At 43.5% G+C, this 19,841-nt stretch overlaps 1 protein-coding gene across 2 annotated transcripts in view; it reads left to right on the top strand.

Moving 5' to 3' along the window:
* Syne1 (spectrin repeat containing nuclear envelope protein 1) overlaps window positions 1-19,841 on the top strand; it is a 462,188-nt gene that overhangs the window by 283,007 nt on the left and 159,340 nt on the right. The window contains exons 83-91 of one of the 2 annotated variants that reach the window (XM_059272792.1): window positions 431-583; window positions 1,324-1,506; window positions 2,647-2,784; window positions 8,715-8,900; window positions 9,077-9,199; window positions 9,992-10,219; window positions 12,033-12,176; window positions 16,908-17,102; window positions 18,158-18,298. In XM_059272792.1, the coding sequence (XP_059128775.1) occupies window positions 431-583; window positions 1,324-1,506; window positions 2,647-2,784; window positions 8,715-8,900; window positions 9,077-9,199; window positions 9,992-10,219; window positions 12,033-12,176; window positions 16,908-17,102; window positions 18,158-18,298 (1,491 nt within the window). Of the gene's footprint in view, window positions 1-430; window positions 584-1,323; window positions 1,507-2,646; window positions 2,785-8,714; window positions 8,901-9,076; window positions 9,200-9,991; window positions 10,220-12,032; window positions 12,177-16,895; window positions 17,103-18,157; window positions 18,299-19,841 lie in introns of those variants that run through there. The other variant, XM_059272793.1, reaches the window with a different exon arrangement.

Here is a 19,841-nt window from a genome sequence, read left to right as displayed (position 1 = left end):
TGTGTGCCTGTGCATACACAGAGGCCAGCAGGAAGCATCCAGTGTCCTCCTATCACACTCCACCTACCCTTTTGAGGCAGGGTCTCTTCCCGAGCTCAGGGATACTGTTTACTCATCAAGGTTAGAAGTCAGCGCCCTCAACAATCCTCCTGTCCCTGTTCCCTGTGGAACTGGGGTCACAGACAGGTACAGAACACTCAGCTTCTTACCTGGATTCTGAGATCCAAATCTGGTCCTCACAATTGCTCAAGTACTTTTAAACCTTGAGCAGTCTCTGCAACCTCTCATACCTACTTTCATGAAGTCCATCAGTGTCGAGGCAGCACACTGTCCACTGAAAATGCGACTCTTCAACAGCATTTGAGAATTTTAATAGCTCTTCTCTGATTTCAACAATGATGACTTTTGATGTTCCCACTTGTTCCTGTAGATCCAAGAGAAGGTACAGGAAATTGAGCAGGGCAAGGCCACGAGCCAGGAGTTTGGTCGGCAGATCCAGAAGGTGGCCAAAGATCTCACCACCATTCTAACAAAGTTGAAAGCCAAAACCGACAATCTTGTTCAAGCTAAGACTGACCAGAAGGTAAGGGGGCGGGGCAGAGGGCAAAGGGGGCCAGAAGGTAAGGAGGAGGGGCCAGAAGGTAAAGAGGAGGGGCCAGAAGGTAAGGAGGAGGGGTCAAAAGGTAAGGAGGAGGGGCCAGAAGGTAAGGAGGAGGGGCCAGAAGGTAAGGAGGAGGGCCCAGAAGGTAAGGAGAGGGGGAAGTGGAAAGGCAAGGGGTGCTGCTGGCTGCTGGCTAAACTGCTTTGCTCTGTCAGTGTTACCCAGTCATAGAGAGTTCTTAACAAACCACCAAAACCCAGTGGGAAAAGGAGACAGTTAAGACACTACATAAATGTAATAACACCAGTCTATTTGTGTAATTTATCATTGTAATAGAAATACATAGATATACATGCACATATGTGTAATAGGAGAGCAAAAGATTCATGGTGGTCTAGAAGTCCAAATTTATAAATTCCAAGGCGAATCAGTCACATCTTGTGTTTGCACCCTGTTGATGAGCTAAACAGCTCAAATCCACTGGGTGGGGCAGAAGGCAAAAGCAGTCCTCTCCCAGGGAAACAGATATGAGGTTCACAACACACCCCACTCCGCTGCTCTCACCCAAGAGATGCAAACCGCTAAACCATAGTAGCGTGATTATTTATAATTCTCACCTTTAACACAAACCATCTGAAATACAATCCTTCCGATCTTAGGAAAGCCTGGGAAATGTATTATTTTCCATAATTGCTTGCTCTGTCTTGTTGATGACCGCATAGATGCTGGGAGAAGAATTAGATGGCTGTAATTCAAAGTTAATGGAATTGGATGCTGCTGTACAGACATTCTCCGAACAGCACGGTCAGCTGGGCAAGCCATTGGCCAAGAAGATAGGAAAGCTGATGGAACTCCACCAGCAAACCATCAGGCAGGCTGAGAGCCGGCTCTCCAAACTCAACCAGGTATGGGCCCCAGGCTAGTAACCAAAATGCTTTAAGGTGGACACTATGACCATTTCCCTTTTGAAAAATAAATAAAAAGACATTACTAGAGATGATGTAAGAAGTTTACTGTGGTTTACTTTCTACAGTGTTTCTGTGATTTATATAAAAACCTACATTTGTTTCATAACCAACTATATTATACTTTGACAAAGTTTCACATGAATAGACTTGGCTGTATGTACTTTGTAAACTGGAGATGTAATGGTAAAAAGAATAACCATCCACTAGTGAGTTTTATAAAAATCGGTTATAAAAATTAGGACAGATTTAAAAACTTTAAAGTTACATACGTACCCATATATACATCATCTTAAATTTTTAGTTGTAGATTGGCCTTTGAAAATCTACTAAGCATTAATCTTACAATCAGGTTAAAGTTAAAGTGAGTAGTTCAGCTTTTTCTTAATTTTTTTTCATGTAGCCTAAGCTGGCCTCAACATCACTCAATATAGCCAACGAGGACCTTGATCTCCTGATCCTCCTGCCTCTGCCTCCCAGACTGGGATAACAGGCACTGTACTTACTATTGTTCCCAGCTTAGGAATTGGTGAGTGTGAATTATAGTGTTGAGATTCTGCAAGATGCAGTCCCTGCTAGCCTCCTCCTTTACTCAATGGAATGTAGAAAGAGGATAGAAAGAAAAGAAAAAGAATAAGATGAAAATGAAGAGTGAGGAAGAGAAATAACTGAAGCACACTATGAACTTGGATTTTTACCCTAAGGATACTGGGAGACCTTTGACAGATTTTCCATAGGCAGGTGACTTTCCAGGATCCCTTTCTTTCTTTCTTTTTTTTTGTTTTTGTTTTTGTTTTTGTTTTTTTGAGACAGGGTTTCTCTGTGTAGCTTTGTGCCTTTCCTGGATCTCGCTCTGTAGACCAGGCTGGCCTTGAACTCACAGAGATCCACCTGCCTCTGCCTCCCAAGTGCTGGGATTAAAGGTATGCACTACCACTGCCCGGGCCCCCATGATCCCTTTCAATATCATAGATATAACTACACCCTCTGAGATGGTTGTATCCAAAGACACAGAGTAGGGATGAATTTCCCACTCACCAGATAGGATTTACATTCATCTGAACGTTAATGACTTTTCAGGCATCATCACACTTAGAAGAATATAATGAAATGCTTGAGTCCATTCTGAAGTGGATTGAGAAAGCTAAAGTCTTGGTGCATGGAAGCATCGCATGGAATTCTGCAAGCCAACTCCGAGAACAGTACATCTTACACCAGGTAATTTCAGAAAAGGAAAAAAAAAAGTTAACAAAGAATGAAAAGAAACAGTTCATTTGACTGATCAGACTGACCCAAAATTTAAATGGCCATAGTGTAAAATGATTGTAAGTGCCACCTAAAAAGAATTTGTCGGGGTCAAAGGTGGTTGCCACAAAGTCCAATGACTTGAGTTTGGTGGTAGGAGAGAACTGACTCCTGAAGGTTGTCCTCTGACTGCTCCATGTGCACTTGACATGCACCCTCCCAATGTAATTTTAAAAACAGTATTTAAACAAACAAACAAACAAACAAACAAACAAACAAACAGTTGCTCTTCTGGTTTGATCACAAGTAGCTAAGGGTGAGAGTTCATGAGACTGTACATAAATACAAATCTTCTATTTTCTTTACACCACCCTTTCCCAGAACCTGAAAACAGTCAGCCCCATGCTGTGGTCCCTGTATTTTTGTGTTGTAGTTGCTGCTGTAGAACCTTCTTTGGGATGGACAGTTACATGCAGGAAATTCTTTCACATGAAAAGATACAGGGGCATGTGGAGAAACGCTAGGCGTCACACCCGGAAGGAGAGAAAGCCCAAACTCTATCAACCAGTACTGTGTGCCTTGGAACAAAATACTTACTGTCTCCCAATTACACCTCTTCACCTGTAATACAGGGATGCCAGTAATATCCCTGTGCCAGTCAGCTGTGAGCAGACACCCAGCATTTACCTGGCACACGCTGGTGCTCCAGGCAGGTTCTCATACCTGGTTCCTTTCAGCTGCAGCCAAGGCTGAGTCATGTGGCTTACTCAGGAGGTCAGAGCAGCTGAGAACAGACCCTCTATCCACACCCCGGAGGATACATGACTTCATTTCCTCTGACCTTAGGAGACAAAAATGTTCCTTTTCTTTTGGTCAGACTCTCTGGAAATTACTTCATCCTTTTAGTAAGTTACGATTGAATTAAATGCATATTTCTAACAGGACTTGCCACAAAATGCAGGCTGGTTTTCGTTTAGGTTACATGGTTAAATTTTTCCTATTTACAAAGGGAAAGTAAATTTCCTTTTTTCCTTCTACCTGATACGGTTCTGGATATTTTTTCCTCCTGGAATGTTTCCACGGCTCAAATTCCCGCCCCTATCTCTTATCTCCCTACTCAGTGCACTCCTCCAAGATACAGACAAGTATTTCTCAGACAGCTTTGGTCATCTACTGTGTGATATGCTTAGATGCTGGCAGACTAGACTAATGTTACAAATTAGCTGGTGAACAAAGGAAATATAACCGACTTCTAGAAATCTAAAGATGTAGATTTAAGAACAGAAAAGATAAAGGAAATTTTAACTTTTAATGACAAGATAACACTGCTTTTTTTTTTTTTACATCCCCACCCCCACCCCAGACAGGGTTTCTCTATGTTAGCCCCCGGCTGTCCTGGAACTCTCTCTGTAGACCAGGCTGGACTCAAATGCAGAGATCCGCCTGCCTCTGCTTTCCAAGTGTCAAAATTAAGGTGTGTGCCACCACTGCCCGGCTGCTCTATTTTTAACAATGCTGGTAATTCAGTAAAATCATTTGAAGAGCAATTACCTTTATATATGGCGATGATCAAAGATGGCATGGCTCAGATCTATTGATTTCAGTTCCTGGATTCCTTACGTGAGGCTTTAATCCAAAATGTTGAAAATATTTAATGTGATATCAAGGACTGTAGTTGGATTTTCTTATCGATTTGTGTATGTATGTGTGAGAGAGAGAGAATTCAGGCACACAAGCATGTACTGATCAGGATACAATTTCTATCAGTCGCTTCCATCTTCCCACTGTGGGATCCCGTCACTAGACTCACATCATCAGGCCTGCGCAGCAAGGATGTTGACCTGCTAAGCCATCTTGATGACCCTGGAGTGGACTTTTAAAGGAAATTCAAATGTCAGACATTTTGAATTTTGTAAGATGTTTGCATATAGTGGAACACAATGCAGGGTTCAGAAGAAATCCTGAAGATTTTTCATTGTAGTTTTGGCTTTTGAGATGAAGTCTTGCTGTGTAGCCCTGGAACACCTGGAGTTTACTGTGTGGTCCAGCCTGGCTTTGAACTCACTGCAATCCTGAGTGTTAGAACCATAGGCATAAGCCACCATGCCTATCTGATGAGATTTTTTAAATTATTTGATTATTATTATATTATTATACAGGGTTAAACAAGTCTATTTTATGCATGTATATAATATATTTTGAGAATATTTCCCTAAATCCTACTACCTTCCTCATTCTTTAAGATTTATTTATTTTCATTGTGTGTGTGTGTGTGTGTGTGTGTGTGTGTGTGTGTACCTGTATGTATATAAGAGGGCATGGATAGGATCCCCTGGAAATGCAGTTACAGGCAGTTGTGAGCCACCATGTGAGTGCTGGGAAGAGAACCTGGGTCCTCTGCAAGAGCAGCAAGTGCCACTGAACTTCTCTGCCCCCGACCCTCCCAACTTTTACCCCTCCCCACCAGTCTCCATTGTTCCCAAGAGAGCTTCGGTTTTTCCCTTCATGGCATCTAAACATGCTTGATTTTGTGTACCTGTAAAGTCCAAGACCCACAAGTGAAAATGTGTGTTATTTGTCTTCCTGACTTAATTCACATGGTAAGATTTATTTCCAGTGACCTCCATTTTCCTACAAATGATGTAGCTTCATCCTTCTTTACAATTAAAAACAAAACCGAAGTTGTTTTTTTAACAGTTCCCAAGCTAATTCATTCCTTTTTTGCCTAACAAACAATTATGCAATGCTTTCCTCATCTAGAAAATTTTAACAAGTATTTGGAATGGAAGAGATACTCCCCTGTCCCTTGTCCCCATAGAGGCGACCAGTTAAAAAGGGGGCAGAAGCCGGGCTGTGGTGGCACACACCTTTAATCCCAGCACTCAGGAGGCAGAGGCAGGTGGATCTTTGTGAGTTCGAGGCCAGCCTGGTCTACAGAGCGAGATCCAGGACAGCCAGGGCTACTCAGAGAAACCTTGTCTCAAAAAAGGAAAAAAAAAAAAAAGAGTCGGGTAGGGTGGGGTGGGGACAGAGAGAGAAACAGAATATGTAAGTGCAGAGAGGGAAGACTCCAGGTACCGGGAACCTTGGGAATCATAGCCGCCTGACTGAAGAGGAAGGTCAAGGAAGGCTTCTTTGGAGCAGGTGACACTGAACAAGTCCTAGCCCTGGCTTCCTGCTCCTGTCTCACGTTTCCTGTGAAGCACATTGTCCTGTGGAAGTACCAACAGCTAGACAGAAGAATGCCTTTGGTGCCCTGAAATACTTGAAAGAACCAGAAGTTACAAGAACAACTGATAAGAAGGGTGGATGGAAGTCTTCAGGAACCTGGGCTTTAAGTCAAAAGCACCCTGAAGCCATTGACGATACTCTCTCCCTGCAGATGAATAGTCCAGGATTTGGTTTCAGAAAGCCAGTGCAGCAGCGGGAAAGCAGACTGCTGGTGTGAGGGAGCAGAGGAGGGAGCTTCTACACTGCAGCAGCAAGTACAGGCCTCTCTTTGAAGATGGGGAGACAGAGATACCGGAGAGAGAGCAAAGCCTGAATTAGACATCCTAGGCGTGATTGGCGTTAGTGTTCATGACATGGCAACTGGGCGGATTAACTGCATCCTAGACCAAAGAAAGCAACCTTAGGCCACCTGGATTGTCTACTCAGAAGCCCAGGAGGGAACTCATGTTAGAGAGTCCTCAGGTGTCTCCATTAGAGGGCAAAGCTGCCTGGGTTCACCCCCTCCTCGACCCCCTGAAACAAATGCAGTGTAAAAAAGTCCACTTGTTCTAATATCAGATGGAAAAGAGATATAAGGAGGTACCTTGCTGTGGGATGGTCTGTATGTCAAGTGTGTTGCTGATTGGTCAATAAATAAATCACTGATTGGCCAGTGGCCAGGTAGGAAGTATAGGCAGGACAAGGAGGAGAATAAAGCTGGGAAGTGGAAGGCTGAGTCAGAGACACTGCCAGCCACCACGATGACAAACAGCATGTGAAGATGCCAGTAAGCCACGAGCTATGTGGCAAGGTATAGATTTATAGAAATGGATTAATTTAAGCTGTAAGAACAGTTAGCAAGAAGCCTGCCACGGCCATAAGTTTGTAAGCAATATAAGTCTCTGTGTTTACTTGGTCCCATCTGAGCGGCTGTGGGACTGGCAGGTGACAGAGATTTGTCCTGACTGTGGGCCAGGCAGGAAAACTCTAGCTACAGTACCTTGTGCTCTTAGCTAACTAAAAAAATGCCCAGATGTACTAGCAATTATTTCTTAGAGTTCTCCTTTCAGGCATGTACAGCCTTCAGCCCACAGTCTACATGCATCCCAGGATAACCATGAATGTTCCTCAACATACTTGTCAATGACAGCATTATGTCACAGTGTTATAAGTTTGGACATCCCTGCCTAGGACGTGATATAACGGGATACTTTATTTTTCTTATATTTATATATAATATATTCATTGTGGAAGGAAAAATGCTTCTTTTATCTGAAAATAATCTAAGTAGAGTAATGCACCCCTGTTTCTTCTACTCATCATATGTCTCCCCAACTGCACATTGTGTTTCCCCACCTTTGTGCCCTACATGGGCTGTCCCGTCAGTATGAAGTATCTTTCCCTTCCTCCATGTTTTAGTTAGAGTTTTATTGCTGTGAAGAGACACCATGAACACGGCAATTCTTATTTTTTTTGGGGGGGGGGAGCTGAGGATCAAACCCAGGGCTTTGCACTTGCTAGGCTAGCGCTCTACCACTGAGCTAAATCCCCAACCTCAGGCAATTCTTATAAAGGAAAATATTTAATTGGGGCTGGTCTACAGTTCAGAGCCTTAGTCTGTTATAGTAATGATGGAAACATGGCAGTGTGCAAGCAGACATGGTACTAGAAAGGGAGCTAAGAGCTCTACATCTTGATCCACAGGCAGCAGGAGGAGACTGTGAGCCACGCTGGTCATAGCTTGAGCATAGGAGACCTCAAAGCCTGCCTCTATGTTGACACACTTCTTCCAGCAAAGCCACACTTCCTGATAGTGCCTCTACCTGTAGGACAAGCATTCAAACACACGAGTCTATGAACGCCACACTTATTGAAACTACCACACTCCTTCCTCATCTGTTAAAATGCAGACATCTTTCTTGACCACTATTGGACCCTCATCTCAACCTTCCAACAAGTTGTTCCACATTTGGTTCAAATTATCCCTTAATACGTGGCCACTCTTTCATTTTCTTTTTCATATTCAGATGCACGTCTGTCTATGTGTGTTGTCTGTTTGTATTGTAATATTATTGTTAGTCCCAGCAGGTGGTATAGACTGAGCGATGAGAGCTTCTCCTCCCTCAACATTGCGAATGGCTTCTTCCTCCTTGTCTTACTTGAAACAAGTTCGAAAAGGTTTTCGTTTGCAATGCTCATGCTTCTTTTTGTTTCTGCTAGCACTCAGATCTTGGTAGTACAACACAAGAGCTGGAAAGTCCTTCTTTAGTGTAAATGTGGGGAAAGGCAGGCCCAGAGATGTGATCAAGACACACAGTGTGACCAAGCATCACAGCTGCAGGAATCCCCCTGCCTCACGGTTGGGGGGGAGCCTGGGTGTGAGAAAGCATGAACCTTCAAGTCCCACACTCGATAACAAGTGGCCTTGGCAAGCTATTAAGATTCCTGCACTCAGCTTTGTTTTCTTTGCAATCAGGATAACAATGTACAGCCTGTAAGCGGATTCACAAGAGGGGAGATGGCCAAACACTGTGCCATGCTCATAAAAGCTCCCACAGCATCAAGGGCGAGCGGGGATTGCAGCTTACTTTTCCTTGGCCCCTTCCTATTCTGTTGGCCTTTCCACTGCACTGTACATATCTGTATCCCCCTGCCCCTGTATCAGTTTCACAAACATCAACACTTCACTCTAGACGCTGCTAGAAGAATCTGAAGAAATTGACAGTGACCTGGAAGCAATGGCTGAGAGAGTGCAATACCTTGCCAATGTGTACTGCACAGAAAAAATGTCACAGCAAGTGGCACAGTCAGGACGGGAGACTGAGGAGTTACGGCAGATGATCAGAGTTCGTTTGCAGAGTCTCCAAGATGCAGCCAAGGTAAAAAAAACAAAAACAAAACAAAACAAAAAAACAAAACAAAAAACTGGCATGCTGTCACGGGGAGAAAGTGTTCACCCATGGTGAGACAGTTTCTTGACTGTGGTGCCGTTCTTTAGCTATGACATTGAACTTCAAGTCAATGTATTAATGTTCAAGAGGGGTTTGTTCTCCAGGATATGAAAAGGTTTGAAGGAGAGCTGAGAAATTTACAGGCAGCTTTGGAACAAGCCCAGACAATTCTGACTTCCCCAGAGGTGGGGCGACTTAGTCTCAAGGAGCAACTGTCCCATCGACAGGTGAGCAAAACGAATTGAGGAGGGACTGGGGGAATGGTTCAGCCTTCGAAGTTCCTGCCTTGCAATCACAGGATCAGATCCCCTGAACTCCTGTTAAAAAGCTGGGCATGGCCAGATGTGGTAGAGCACACCTTAAATCCCAGCACTTGGGAGGGAGAGGCAGACAGACAAAGCCAGTGTGGTCTACATGAGTTCCAGGCCAGCAAGGGCTACGTAGTGAGATCCTGTGTCAGAAAAACAACAATAAAACAAGACAGGGTGTCCTGTGCTTAAAAATCACAGTGCAGGGGAGAAAGAAACTGGTGGGTCCCTGGGGCTTATGGGCTGGCTACCTAGCCTACCCTACTTGGCAAGCTCTCAGCCAGTGGGAGATCCTGTATTAACATTTAAAATGCTACCAGCTATTGAATAATGATATCTGAGCTTGTTCTCTCTGACCTCCTTATGCATGGACACGTATATGTACAATCCTCACTCTGTACCTGCAAATAGGAACTCAAGTGCATATGTGCATTTACTCCCCCCACACTACATGAATACATACATACACATGCAATAATTTAAGATGAACGGGGTGGTAGGGGCTATATTTTAAAAACAGGATAACAAGAAAAATGTGTTCTAAGCCCAATGCTAGTCTTAACACAGATGCATTATTGAGAGCATACCTTCCTTGCAAACTGTGTTGACCCATAGCTACAACTCGGGAAATGTCTTTGTTTATGCAATACATGATAAAATTCCTAAAAGCTCCAACCCCCCCACCCCCACCCCCGATCCTGCCCCTCTCAGCATCTGCTGTCGGAGATGGAGTCACTGAAGCCCAAGGTGCAGGCCGTGCAGCTCTGCCAGAGTGCTCTCCGGATCCCAGAGGACGTGGTCGCCAGCTTGCCTCTATGCCATGCTGCCCTGCGGCTGCAGGAGGAAGCCAGTCAGCTGCAGCACACGGCCATCCAGCAGTACAACGTCATGCAGGCAGGTGCAGCTAGCTGTGCAGCGAGTTCAGCCGGGCCCAGGCCGGCAGAGCGAGTGCACATGAGTCATGGGCTGCTTTTCTTAGCATTGTGTGGGCTCAGCCATCAAAACACCCTGGGTGCTAAATTTGACAGTCTGTTGTAGTTATATAAAATCAGGAGATTAAGACTATCATGTGGATCATCCACAAAAACCCGGGGAAAGCTCTCTGAAAATTATCCTTTAGTGAAAATTATTTTTTTTAAATAAAAAATGACTCATAGACATTAATTTTGTATGTGGTTGTGTATGCACCTGAGAAGAATCTAGATATGGTGATATGGGGTTGCTGTTCTATATTACACAATTACTTCCATGTTTCAGCCAATTTGTGCATTTTCTGACCTAAGAAGGACATCCAAACATAGCTCTTAATCCCTACTGGTAATAAGAAAAAAAAAAGCATTTCCATGAAGAAATAATACTACTTACTATAATCTCTCCTTTTAAGTAGTGCTCACCTGCTTTATGAATAATTATATCTCATTAAAACCACACATACTCAATAGAACAACCATCTTTGATCATCCATGACCTTGTAATTTGTTAGACATCAGAGCCCTGAGGCTACAGGTCATGCTTAATTAGTATTATCTGCTCCTGGAGCTCTTGGCTGGTGTCTTATTATTCAATATTTTTTAAATTTTTGCTTTGCATTTTTATGTGGCATATGCACGACAATGTGGGTGCTTGTGTGTGTGCGCGCGCACGTGTGTGGTGTGGGTTAATGTCCACGTACATGTATGTGAAGGCTAGAGGTCAACACTGTCTTCTTTGCTTGCCCTCTACTTTATTTCTTGAGACAGAGTCTTGGGTTGAACCTGGAGCTATAGTGGATTTGCTTAAGCTGATTCACCAATGAGCTAGGGAACCCCTGATCCTCACCTCTTACAGATGTGGCGTTTTATTTTAACACTGGGGATTTGAACTCTGATCCTTATGTTTGCATGGCAGTCACTTTACCAACTGAGACATTTCCCCAACCCATTAGTCAGGATCTCTTGTACAGACAGATGAAGAAAGCCTGTTGTCCTGCCTGTTCCACCTGCTTGCTGGCCACTGTTTTTCATCTTCTGTGTTGTTGTTTTCTTTACTTTTTTGGCTCTTTCCAGTGGGGGGGGGGCATACCACCCAGCTCCCAAATAAATCACACACACGAAGGCTTATTCTTAATTATAAATGCCCAGCCTTAGCTTGGCTTGTTGCTAGCCAGCTTTTCTTAAATTATCCCAGCTATCTTTTGCCTCTGGACTTCTCTTTTCTTACTTCTGTAAATCTTTCACTCTTACTCCATGGCTGGCTGTGCAGCTGGGTGGCTGGCCCCTAGCGTCCTCCTCTCCTTGTTCTCTTGTTCTTTATTTTTATTTTCCTCCCAGATCTCTCCTATTTATTCTCTCTGCCGGCCAGCCCCACTTATCCTTTCTCCTGTCTCGCTATTGGCCGTTCAGCTCTTTATTAGACAGGCAAAGTAACACAACTTCACAGAATGAAACAAATGCAACATAAAAGAATGCAACACATCTTTGCATCATTAAACAAATGTAACACATCTTAAAATAACATCCCACAACACTGCAGGACAATCTAAGTAGGTAGAACAGAGAGACTCCCGACTTCTCATTTATTTTGATTTCATTAATAATTCTATTATATTTCAAAAAAGATAAAGTTGATATATCTAAGTGAAAGCTGATAATCTGTGCCTAAAGGAACTTACCCATCTCTTTTTGATTTCCTGGGCACTGGGAGAAGGTAATGTTAATGGCCAAACTCCCTAGTGACTTTAGAGAAAAACATATTCTCATTTTTTCTTTCAAAGGAGGCAGTGGTGCAGTATGAACAATATGAACAGGAAATGAAGCATCTCCAGCAGCTGATAGAAGAGGCTCACAGAGAGATCGAAGACAAACCCGTGGCCACCAGTAACATCCAGGAGCTACAGGCACAGATTTCTCGGCACGAGGTGAGACAGAAGGGCAGGCAGGGCAAGGGCACTGAGCCCTGAAAACCAGCTTCCTTTAGTGGCTGGAAGAAAACGCACCCCCTGCTCTGTGGGGATCTGCTGGATTCCAGCACTTTGGCTGTCTTCGCATTTTGAAGGCTATTCAGTAACACAGGTATTCCCCTGCATTCGGCAGCCTCCACGAGCTGTTCATGACGTGTCTCACCAAGTGCCCCATGCATGGAAACAGATCAATGCAGGAAGCCGTTAATGTATAAAAATAGCCTAACTCTTGGTTTTCAAGCCTTCTAAGAAACAGCCCTGTTCACCTTTCTGCTGCGTTATCTTTCTTCTTACACAGGGTGGCGTCATATTACAGGAAAATCGTTTTCACTTGTCCATTGCTTAGGCCCCTTCACTAAGATCAAGAATTATCAGTGGTTCCTCAAGCAAAGGTGCCTCCTCCTTGTCTCTTGGGCATCACCATGACCTTGACCCCAGACACATTCCTTGCATACTCCAGGTCTCAGGACTCACAGCTCCAGAGTGACAAAGCCCAGTGACATTCAGCAGGGAATTTCCTCTGCTGGCCTGTCTTTTCCTATTAGGTCAATTTACTGTCCCTTGGGACTGAGTCTAAGCTCCATAAATTTTGGTGGGTGACTCAGAGAGGGTAACTTACTTCTTTATGCCAAGGACAGACCTTTAGCTTGTCCCTCTCTCTGCTGTTTTACCTTTATCATAAAACCAATCTTTCTGGCCCCAGTATGGAAGTAAGTTTATCAGGGATTGAAAGGTTCCCTTGAAGCATGGAAAATCTCAAGTCTGCTTTCTACATCCAACTACACGATTTCTTGACATGGTATACCAGAATAGTACATTTCTGTGGTTGGCAAAATCAATATTCTGCTTATATTCATTTTTACAGCTATAGTCACTGTCTGCTAGCTGTTTCTTTTACTCACTGGTAATGAAATCACTGTCTACATGGTATATTATAGATTTGCCATATATTATTTTATTCCTGTTTCATAAGATCCAAAAATGCTGTTTCCGTAAGTCTTTCATTGTGACCCAAATATTTTTGTAATTTGTCTGGAGTAATATTGGCTATTACTGAAGCTTATGTTTTGAAAATAATTTAAGAAATTTACATCTCTCTTGTTCAATCCTATGAAGACTGGGTTTGTTGGTTTGTTTTTAGGTTTTTCTTTTGGTGGACAGTGGGGTGGGGGGAGGGGACAAGTTCTCACCATGTTGTCCAGGCTAGCCTCAAACTCTAGATTCTTCTGCCTCAGACGTCTAAGGGCTGGGGTTACAGGTGAATGCCCTTACAACAACCAATCTATAATATGCTTTTTTAAAAAAAAAGAGGAAGGCAGGAAGGAAGAAAGAAGGAAAGAAAGGAAGGAAGGAAGGAAAGGAAGGAAGGAAGGAAGGAAGGAAGGAAGGAAGGAAGGAAGGAAGGGAAGGAAAGAAAGGAAGGAAGGAAGGGAGTGAGGGGGAGAGAGAGAGAGAGAGAGAGAGAGAGAGAGAGAGAGAGAGAGAGAGAGAGAAAACCAATAAGACAGCTACTTTTAAAAAAGTGACCTCCTGAGCTCCCAAATCTAGTGCTGGTCAAATTCAGTATTCGGAGTTCAAATTTTGATGCCCCCTCCCCCCCAGCTTTTTCCCTGCACTGTAACAGACTGCATGTGACTTCATCACAAAAAGAGGAAGGTAGTGCAAGACAAGGAATGATCGTCCCAGGTCACAGAGCCACCTCTTTGCAGAATTTCTAGCAGACTCAGATAGTGACCTGCCTCATCCTGTCGCAGGTTCTCCTGCCTCCATGTTGACATCTGTCAGCTTCATCCTGTGGCTTAGAAGAGGTGTCACATAAACAACGATGTAGACACACGCGGAGGTCATTGTACAGAAAAGAAAACACAGGAAGGGAGGCGCCCGCCCGCCGAGTGGAGACAGCCCAGTGATAATGCCACAAAAATCGGGATGTGGGATGTTTCCTGTATTTGCCGACTAGTTTTATCGAGTTTCAGTTTTAACGAGTCTGATACAATTACAACTGCACTCTTAAGCTGTGCTTCTTTTACTCTTTGAAAATTTCAAAAGGCACAGTTCATTTGAAAAACAAAACCAGACCCCAGGCTACTTTAAATCTATAGGAAAGAACACTCCGACTTCTTAGCTTCGCACCTGACATCAAAGCCATGCTCCTGAGGATAGGCGGCTGCCCACAGGGCTGCTTTCTTCAGAGAAGACAGTGGCCCTGAAGCACCCACTGCTGTAATCATTTGTAGAAATTCCTAGTCCAAATTAAAATATGCACGCATATGTTCTTTTCCGTAAAGGGTTAACTCATTTACCCACCACCAGGTTTCATCTTAGTGGATTTACTTAGTCAGGAGAGGCAGGCGGGTTTCACAGGGGAAAGCTCTGTAGCCACGTGGGTTGACTACAGAGTAGAAGCTCTGATGAAGCCTAGAAAATCCAAGTCCTGGAAGCGGTTATCAGAGCTGCATTTTTGACCAAGATCACAGATGGCCTTCATACATGCTAAAGTTGAGATTGTCACCTTGGAGAAAGGTGCTTCCTATCAGCAACAGCTTGCCTATGCAGGGCACAGCAGGAGGGAACTGTCACCTGTCTTGTGGCCACACAGTGGGCAAAGGCTATGTCTAACTCTGTGGACTTCATGAGATCCCTCTGCTTCGCTCTTAGAGGCAAGGCACCTTAAAACAAACAAACAAACAAAAAGTTAGATTTAATTAAGTATTTTCAGCCACAGGAGTGGCCACATTTTATGACTTCTGCTTTTTAAAACACTGGTTTGAAAATTCCTCATATGAAGTTGACAAGCTGTTGGCTAGATTCTGTGGGACTTTCTTGCCCTTTGTTTACTTTCAAACAAAGCAACAGTATCAGCAGAGAGAGAGAGAGAGAGAGAGAGAGAGAGAGAGAGAGAGAGAGAGAGAGAGAGAAAGAAAGAGAATGTGTGTATGTGTGTGTGTGTGTGGTGTATACTATCATTTTATAAAACGTTGACATTTAGCCTGGTGTGGTGGCACACACCTGTAATCCCAGCACTCTGGCTGAAACAGGAAGATTGTGAGTTTAAGGACAGATGAATTTACGCGGCAAGACTACCATCCTCTCTACCTGTCCCCCCACACTCCCCACAAGGAAAAAGAAAACAAAGAATTTGATGTTCACTGTCTTACCTCAAAAAGAATAAGAGATAGCTCACTCTTGTGCCATATATGAATGACCGTGCCTGAGGCACATGGATTCGGGCAGCCCTCCTATAACATGCTATACCGTGGAAAAGGATGATGTTATTGTAGCTATAGAACATATCGAATGAAAGAAAGTCCTAAATCACGGCATTTTTCAAGTACCTTAGTGGGAAGCCCAGGTAGGTGCTTACAGAAAAGCCAGGAGACCTCTTCTATAGGTTTCAGATGTTGTCTGAGGAGTCTTAGCTTTCCATTGTCAGAACTTGAAACATCCCAAAGGATTTACCCGATGTCAGCGTAAGGTTAGGTCACACAGAGGTGGATACTAAATGTTGAGGGTACTAGAGACAGCCTATGGTAATTTGTCCCCGATCTGGCAATAGTCCGTGGAGTTCTAACCATCAGCCTTGTGGCATCTTTAGGACGGATGCAACTTTTATCCCAGGACCTTGATTCCCAGTCACAGAAAGTTCTATATGAAACACCAACCAACCAGACACAAGGGAAAGGAAAGAGGAGCAGTCCGCATTTTTATCTATTTCAGGACATACATTTTTTTCCAATCTGTTAAGCATACAAGGAAATGTTATTCCAATATTTTATAGTTGTAATTTTTTATGCAAGCAAGAAAATATAGCTGTAATATTTAGACTCACCACACTTCCAGAACTGGTCTGTAGTTAACCCTGTTTAAGGAGCTGTGTGCTGTTCAGAGTATAGTTACAAAAAGCTTCAATTACGTCTCAAAATAATATTTCTTTCAAGAGCAAAATGAAATCAGAAGTCATTAATTTGCTCGTTCCTTTAGAGCGCTGCTTTGAAATATGAGAAACACGAGGTATGATGTGTCTGCTGAAAGTCAGGAGGTCAGTCAGCATATAAATTAAGATATCAAGGATTATTTCCATAGTTTGTTACAAACTAAGGTATTATAGATTCCATATGTAATATTCAGATCTTCATATGTAATAAAAAAAAAAAAAACAACAAAACAACGGTCTGGGTCACAGGAGCCAGCAGGCAGTTTACTTTGTGACCCTTGTCTTTCTAAGTGACTGCCACCTCTTGGATGTAGTCAGTATAAGAGCTGAGCATTGCATTTTTTTTTTTTTTTTAGTTTTAGTCATCACATGACCTAATTTCCATGGCATGAACCATCTGGTAAATTTCAGAGGCTTCAGGTATTTTTTCTTTAAGTTGCCAGCTCCTCCTCGTGTCGGAAGTTCATGATAACATAGGGGTCACCTGTCAGGGCTCAACCCCCTTCTGCAAGCCCCACTTTCCCAGCGCAAGCTTGGCCAGGGCGCACTGTCTGGAGTTGGGCCGGGCTGCGCTGTGGTCTGGCTCGGCTGGGCTTGGAGGTGCAGCAGCCCGCAGCTGCAGACCGCCTCTGCTCGGCGGGCGGCGGCGCAGGGCTCGGCTCCGCCTCTCATTGGCTCCGGGCTGCAGGAAGATGAACGCCACTACTGTTTCCTTTTGATGCTGCGCTGACAGAGTGGGGGAAATGTTTCCTCAGGAGCTGGCGCAGAAAATCAAGGGCTACCAAGAGCAGATCGCCTCTTTGAATTCCAAATGCAAGATGCTGACCATGAAAGCCAGGCACGCCACCATGCTGCTGACCGTGACGGAGGTCGAGGGGCTAGCGGAAGGGACCGAGGACCTGGACCGTGAGCTCCTCCCCACACCTTCGGCCCACCCCTCCGTGGTCATGGTAAGGATCGAGTCTGCTCCTGCTCGCTTTGCCGTTGGGACTGGAGCTGGTGGTGTCCCTAAGAGGCATAGCCCCGCTTCTTTAGGGACTAGCTTTAGAGCTTGGAGATTGGAATTTAGGAGCTGTTTCCTTCATTTGCAGAGGCAGCCCAGGGGCCAGAGCTGATCTTTAACCCTGTACACAGTGGCATTTGGAACTGTTAATGTTAGATTTGGAGTCCAAGATCTGCCTGTCATTCATGTGCCATCTTGCAATAATACTGACCTACTGCAAGGCTTTATTTTGAAAACAATTCCTTTACACCACAAGGACGTGGGAGGCATGACACATATATTTAACTGTTTTCCAAGTTGGATATATACATATATGCATGTACCACATGCTTAGTAAAAAAAATAGAAGAAAAGCTATTATGAGAAAAATAAGGAAATTGAGAATTCCAAGTTTAGTTTTGGGTCAAAAGAAAGAGACTCCATTTAATCTTTTGTACCATTATTTCCCCCATACATTTTGCAACTTAAAATACACCGAGTGTTTTGGTAACTACAAGTGTCTTCTGGTGATGGCTGTTTTCCTCACCTATGCCATGCCTCAAGTGGAATGTGTAACTCAACCCAAACCCATGTGTCCATGTGTGACTTTAGATGCTTTTGTCTTCCTAGGATACTTGGAACTTAAGATGTCACAATAGACCAAGTTTTATTTCATATACTCTTTCCCTTGTTTGACTCATGCTTTTTTTTTTTTACTTATTTTATAAAGACACAAATACACTCAATAAAAAATAGAGACATTTTAAACAACAGCAAAACTCTTGGCTGTGATGCGCGGCCATGGATCTCTGTCTGTTTTAGAAACAGTACTAATATCATATTCACTTGACGATCATGCGTTTAAATACTAACTCAGAGTTAATCTGTAAATTAGCCTCCGTCACTGCAACCTTGGGGGGATAACGATGTCCTGAGCTGTGTGTGTGTGTGTGTGTGTGGAGGTTTTGTGCTAACATTCGCTAACTGATTTTTATGTCCTCTGGGCTACATTTTATGGGGCAGATGACTGCAGGTCGCTGTCACACTTTGCTGTCACCTGTCACTGAAGAGTCTGGGGAGGAGGGGACCAACAGTGAGATTTCCTCTCCACCCGCCTGTCGCTCCCCATCACCTGTGGCTAACACAGAGGCGTCTGTTAACCAGGTACCTCCCATTCACCTACCTTTCTGCTGTGAGCTCTCGCTGGATTCAGTACTCCATGTTCCACCCCCATTAGGATGGGGCTTCATCGGATTTGGGTCCAGGGGCACATCACTTGAGTGCTTTCATCCCACAAATTATGACTGTCAAGTGAGACAAGTGGCCCCCCAAATGTTGCCACCTCTGCTGAGCGACTGACGGTGAGATAAGCAAAAATTAGTTCGTGGGAATTAGAGCCCAGTAGAAATGAAAATTCATTCATGAAGATTAAAGCCTGAAGAAGGTCCCTTTAAGGCCTTGTGGCTTCCTAAAGCAATCACAGGCATAGGAGTACTGTATCCTAACAGAGAACACAGCAGTATAATTGATTCTATGGCCCAGTTAACATGCATTGATCACACTGCTAACACTATGTCCTACTTTAAACAGAAAACCTCATCATTCACATGAGACTTATTTTCCCAAAAAAAAAAATGAAGATGAACCTTGTTACAGGCTGCATTTTTAACAAACCTCATACTAAATAGAGCATATTCTAAGTTATGTGTCAAAACGTTTAGTGATACATATTTGATATCAGCAAAATACTTTAAAAATAACCAAAACTTTTAACACATGATAAGCAATGCTGTATTTCTAGCCAAAAAAAAAAAAAAGGACATATTTTAATGATGTTGCTAGAGAGTTATGTAACTGCTGGAGAGCCGAGACAACATTATGAGGAAGCAGTAATTAGAGCAAGCACCCTGGCGGCTACACTATGACTCTGCCACATCGCTTTTATCTTAAAGCCAACCAACTATTCAAATAACCAAAGGGGATAACATCGATGATACCTCTAAGATAATATAAGAATCTGTTGGTAGAAATTGATACAGTTCTAGAGAAGTTTTCTTGGTTTTGTTTTGTTTGACAGGGTTCTCTGTGTAGACTTGGCTGTCCTGGAACTACTCTGTAGACCAGGCTAGCCTTGAATCAGAGATCCGCCTGAGTGCTGGGATTAAAGGCGTGCGCCACCACCACCCGGCTCTAGACGTTTTTATTTTATCCATTCCTCAGATACACTCTTAGCTGGGTGTGGTGGCTCACCTCTGTCGCCCTAGCACTTAGAGGCTGAGCTAGGATTGCCATGAGTTCAAAGCCAACCTGAGCTACATAGTGAGTTTGACTCCAGCTTGGGTTCCAGAGTGAGAAGGTCTCAAAACTAACAAATCAAATCAAAACAAAACACCTCTGAGCATGCTGAGCAAAAGAGCTTCTGTCTTACACTCAGACAGAAAGGTCAGCAAGAAACAATGACGAGCGTCATAAGAGGAAATTAACAGCAACAAGGAAAAAGGAGAAGTTCAGAGCTCCCTGGGAGATTTAGGCAGCTGTTTCCCAATTTCTGAATTAAAAATATAAATTACTCATCCTTTGATGATACGTTCTTTCCTGTGGTTATAGATGTCATTAGTCCATCAGAGGAAATGGACTATAGTCAGCTGGTAGTATACTGAAAGATTATGTAATATTCTTAACATTTTCAGGTAGAACAGTTAGTATT

The sequence above is a fragment of the Peromyscus eremicus genome, chromosome 8b, assembly GCF_949786415.1.
Source record: "Peromyscus eremicus chromosome 8b, PerEre_H2_v1, whole genome shotgun sequence".
NCBI lineage: Eukaryota > Metazoa > Chordata > Mammalia > Rodentia > Cricetidae > Peromyscus > Peromyscus eremicus.
Note: the sequence above shows the minus strand (reverse complement) of the source record. Positions and strands in the feature narration are given on the sequence as shown.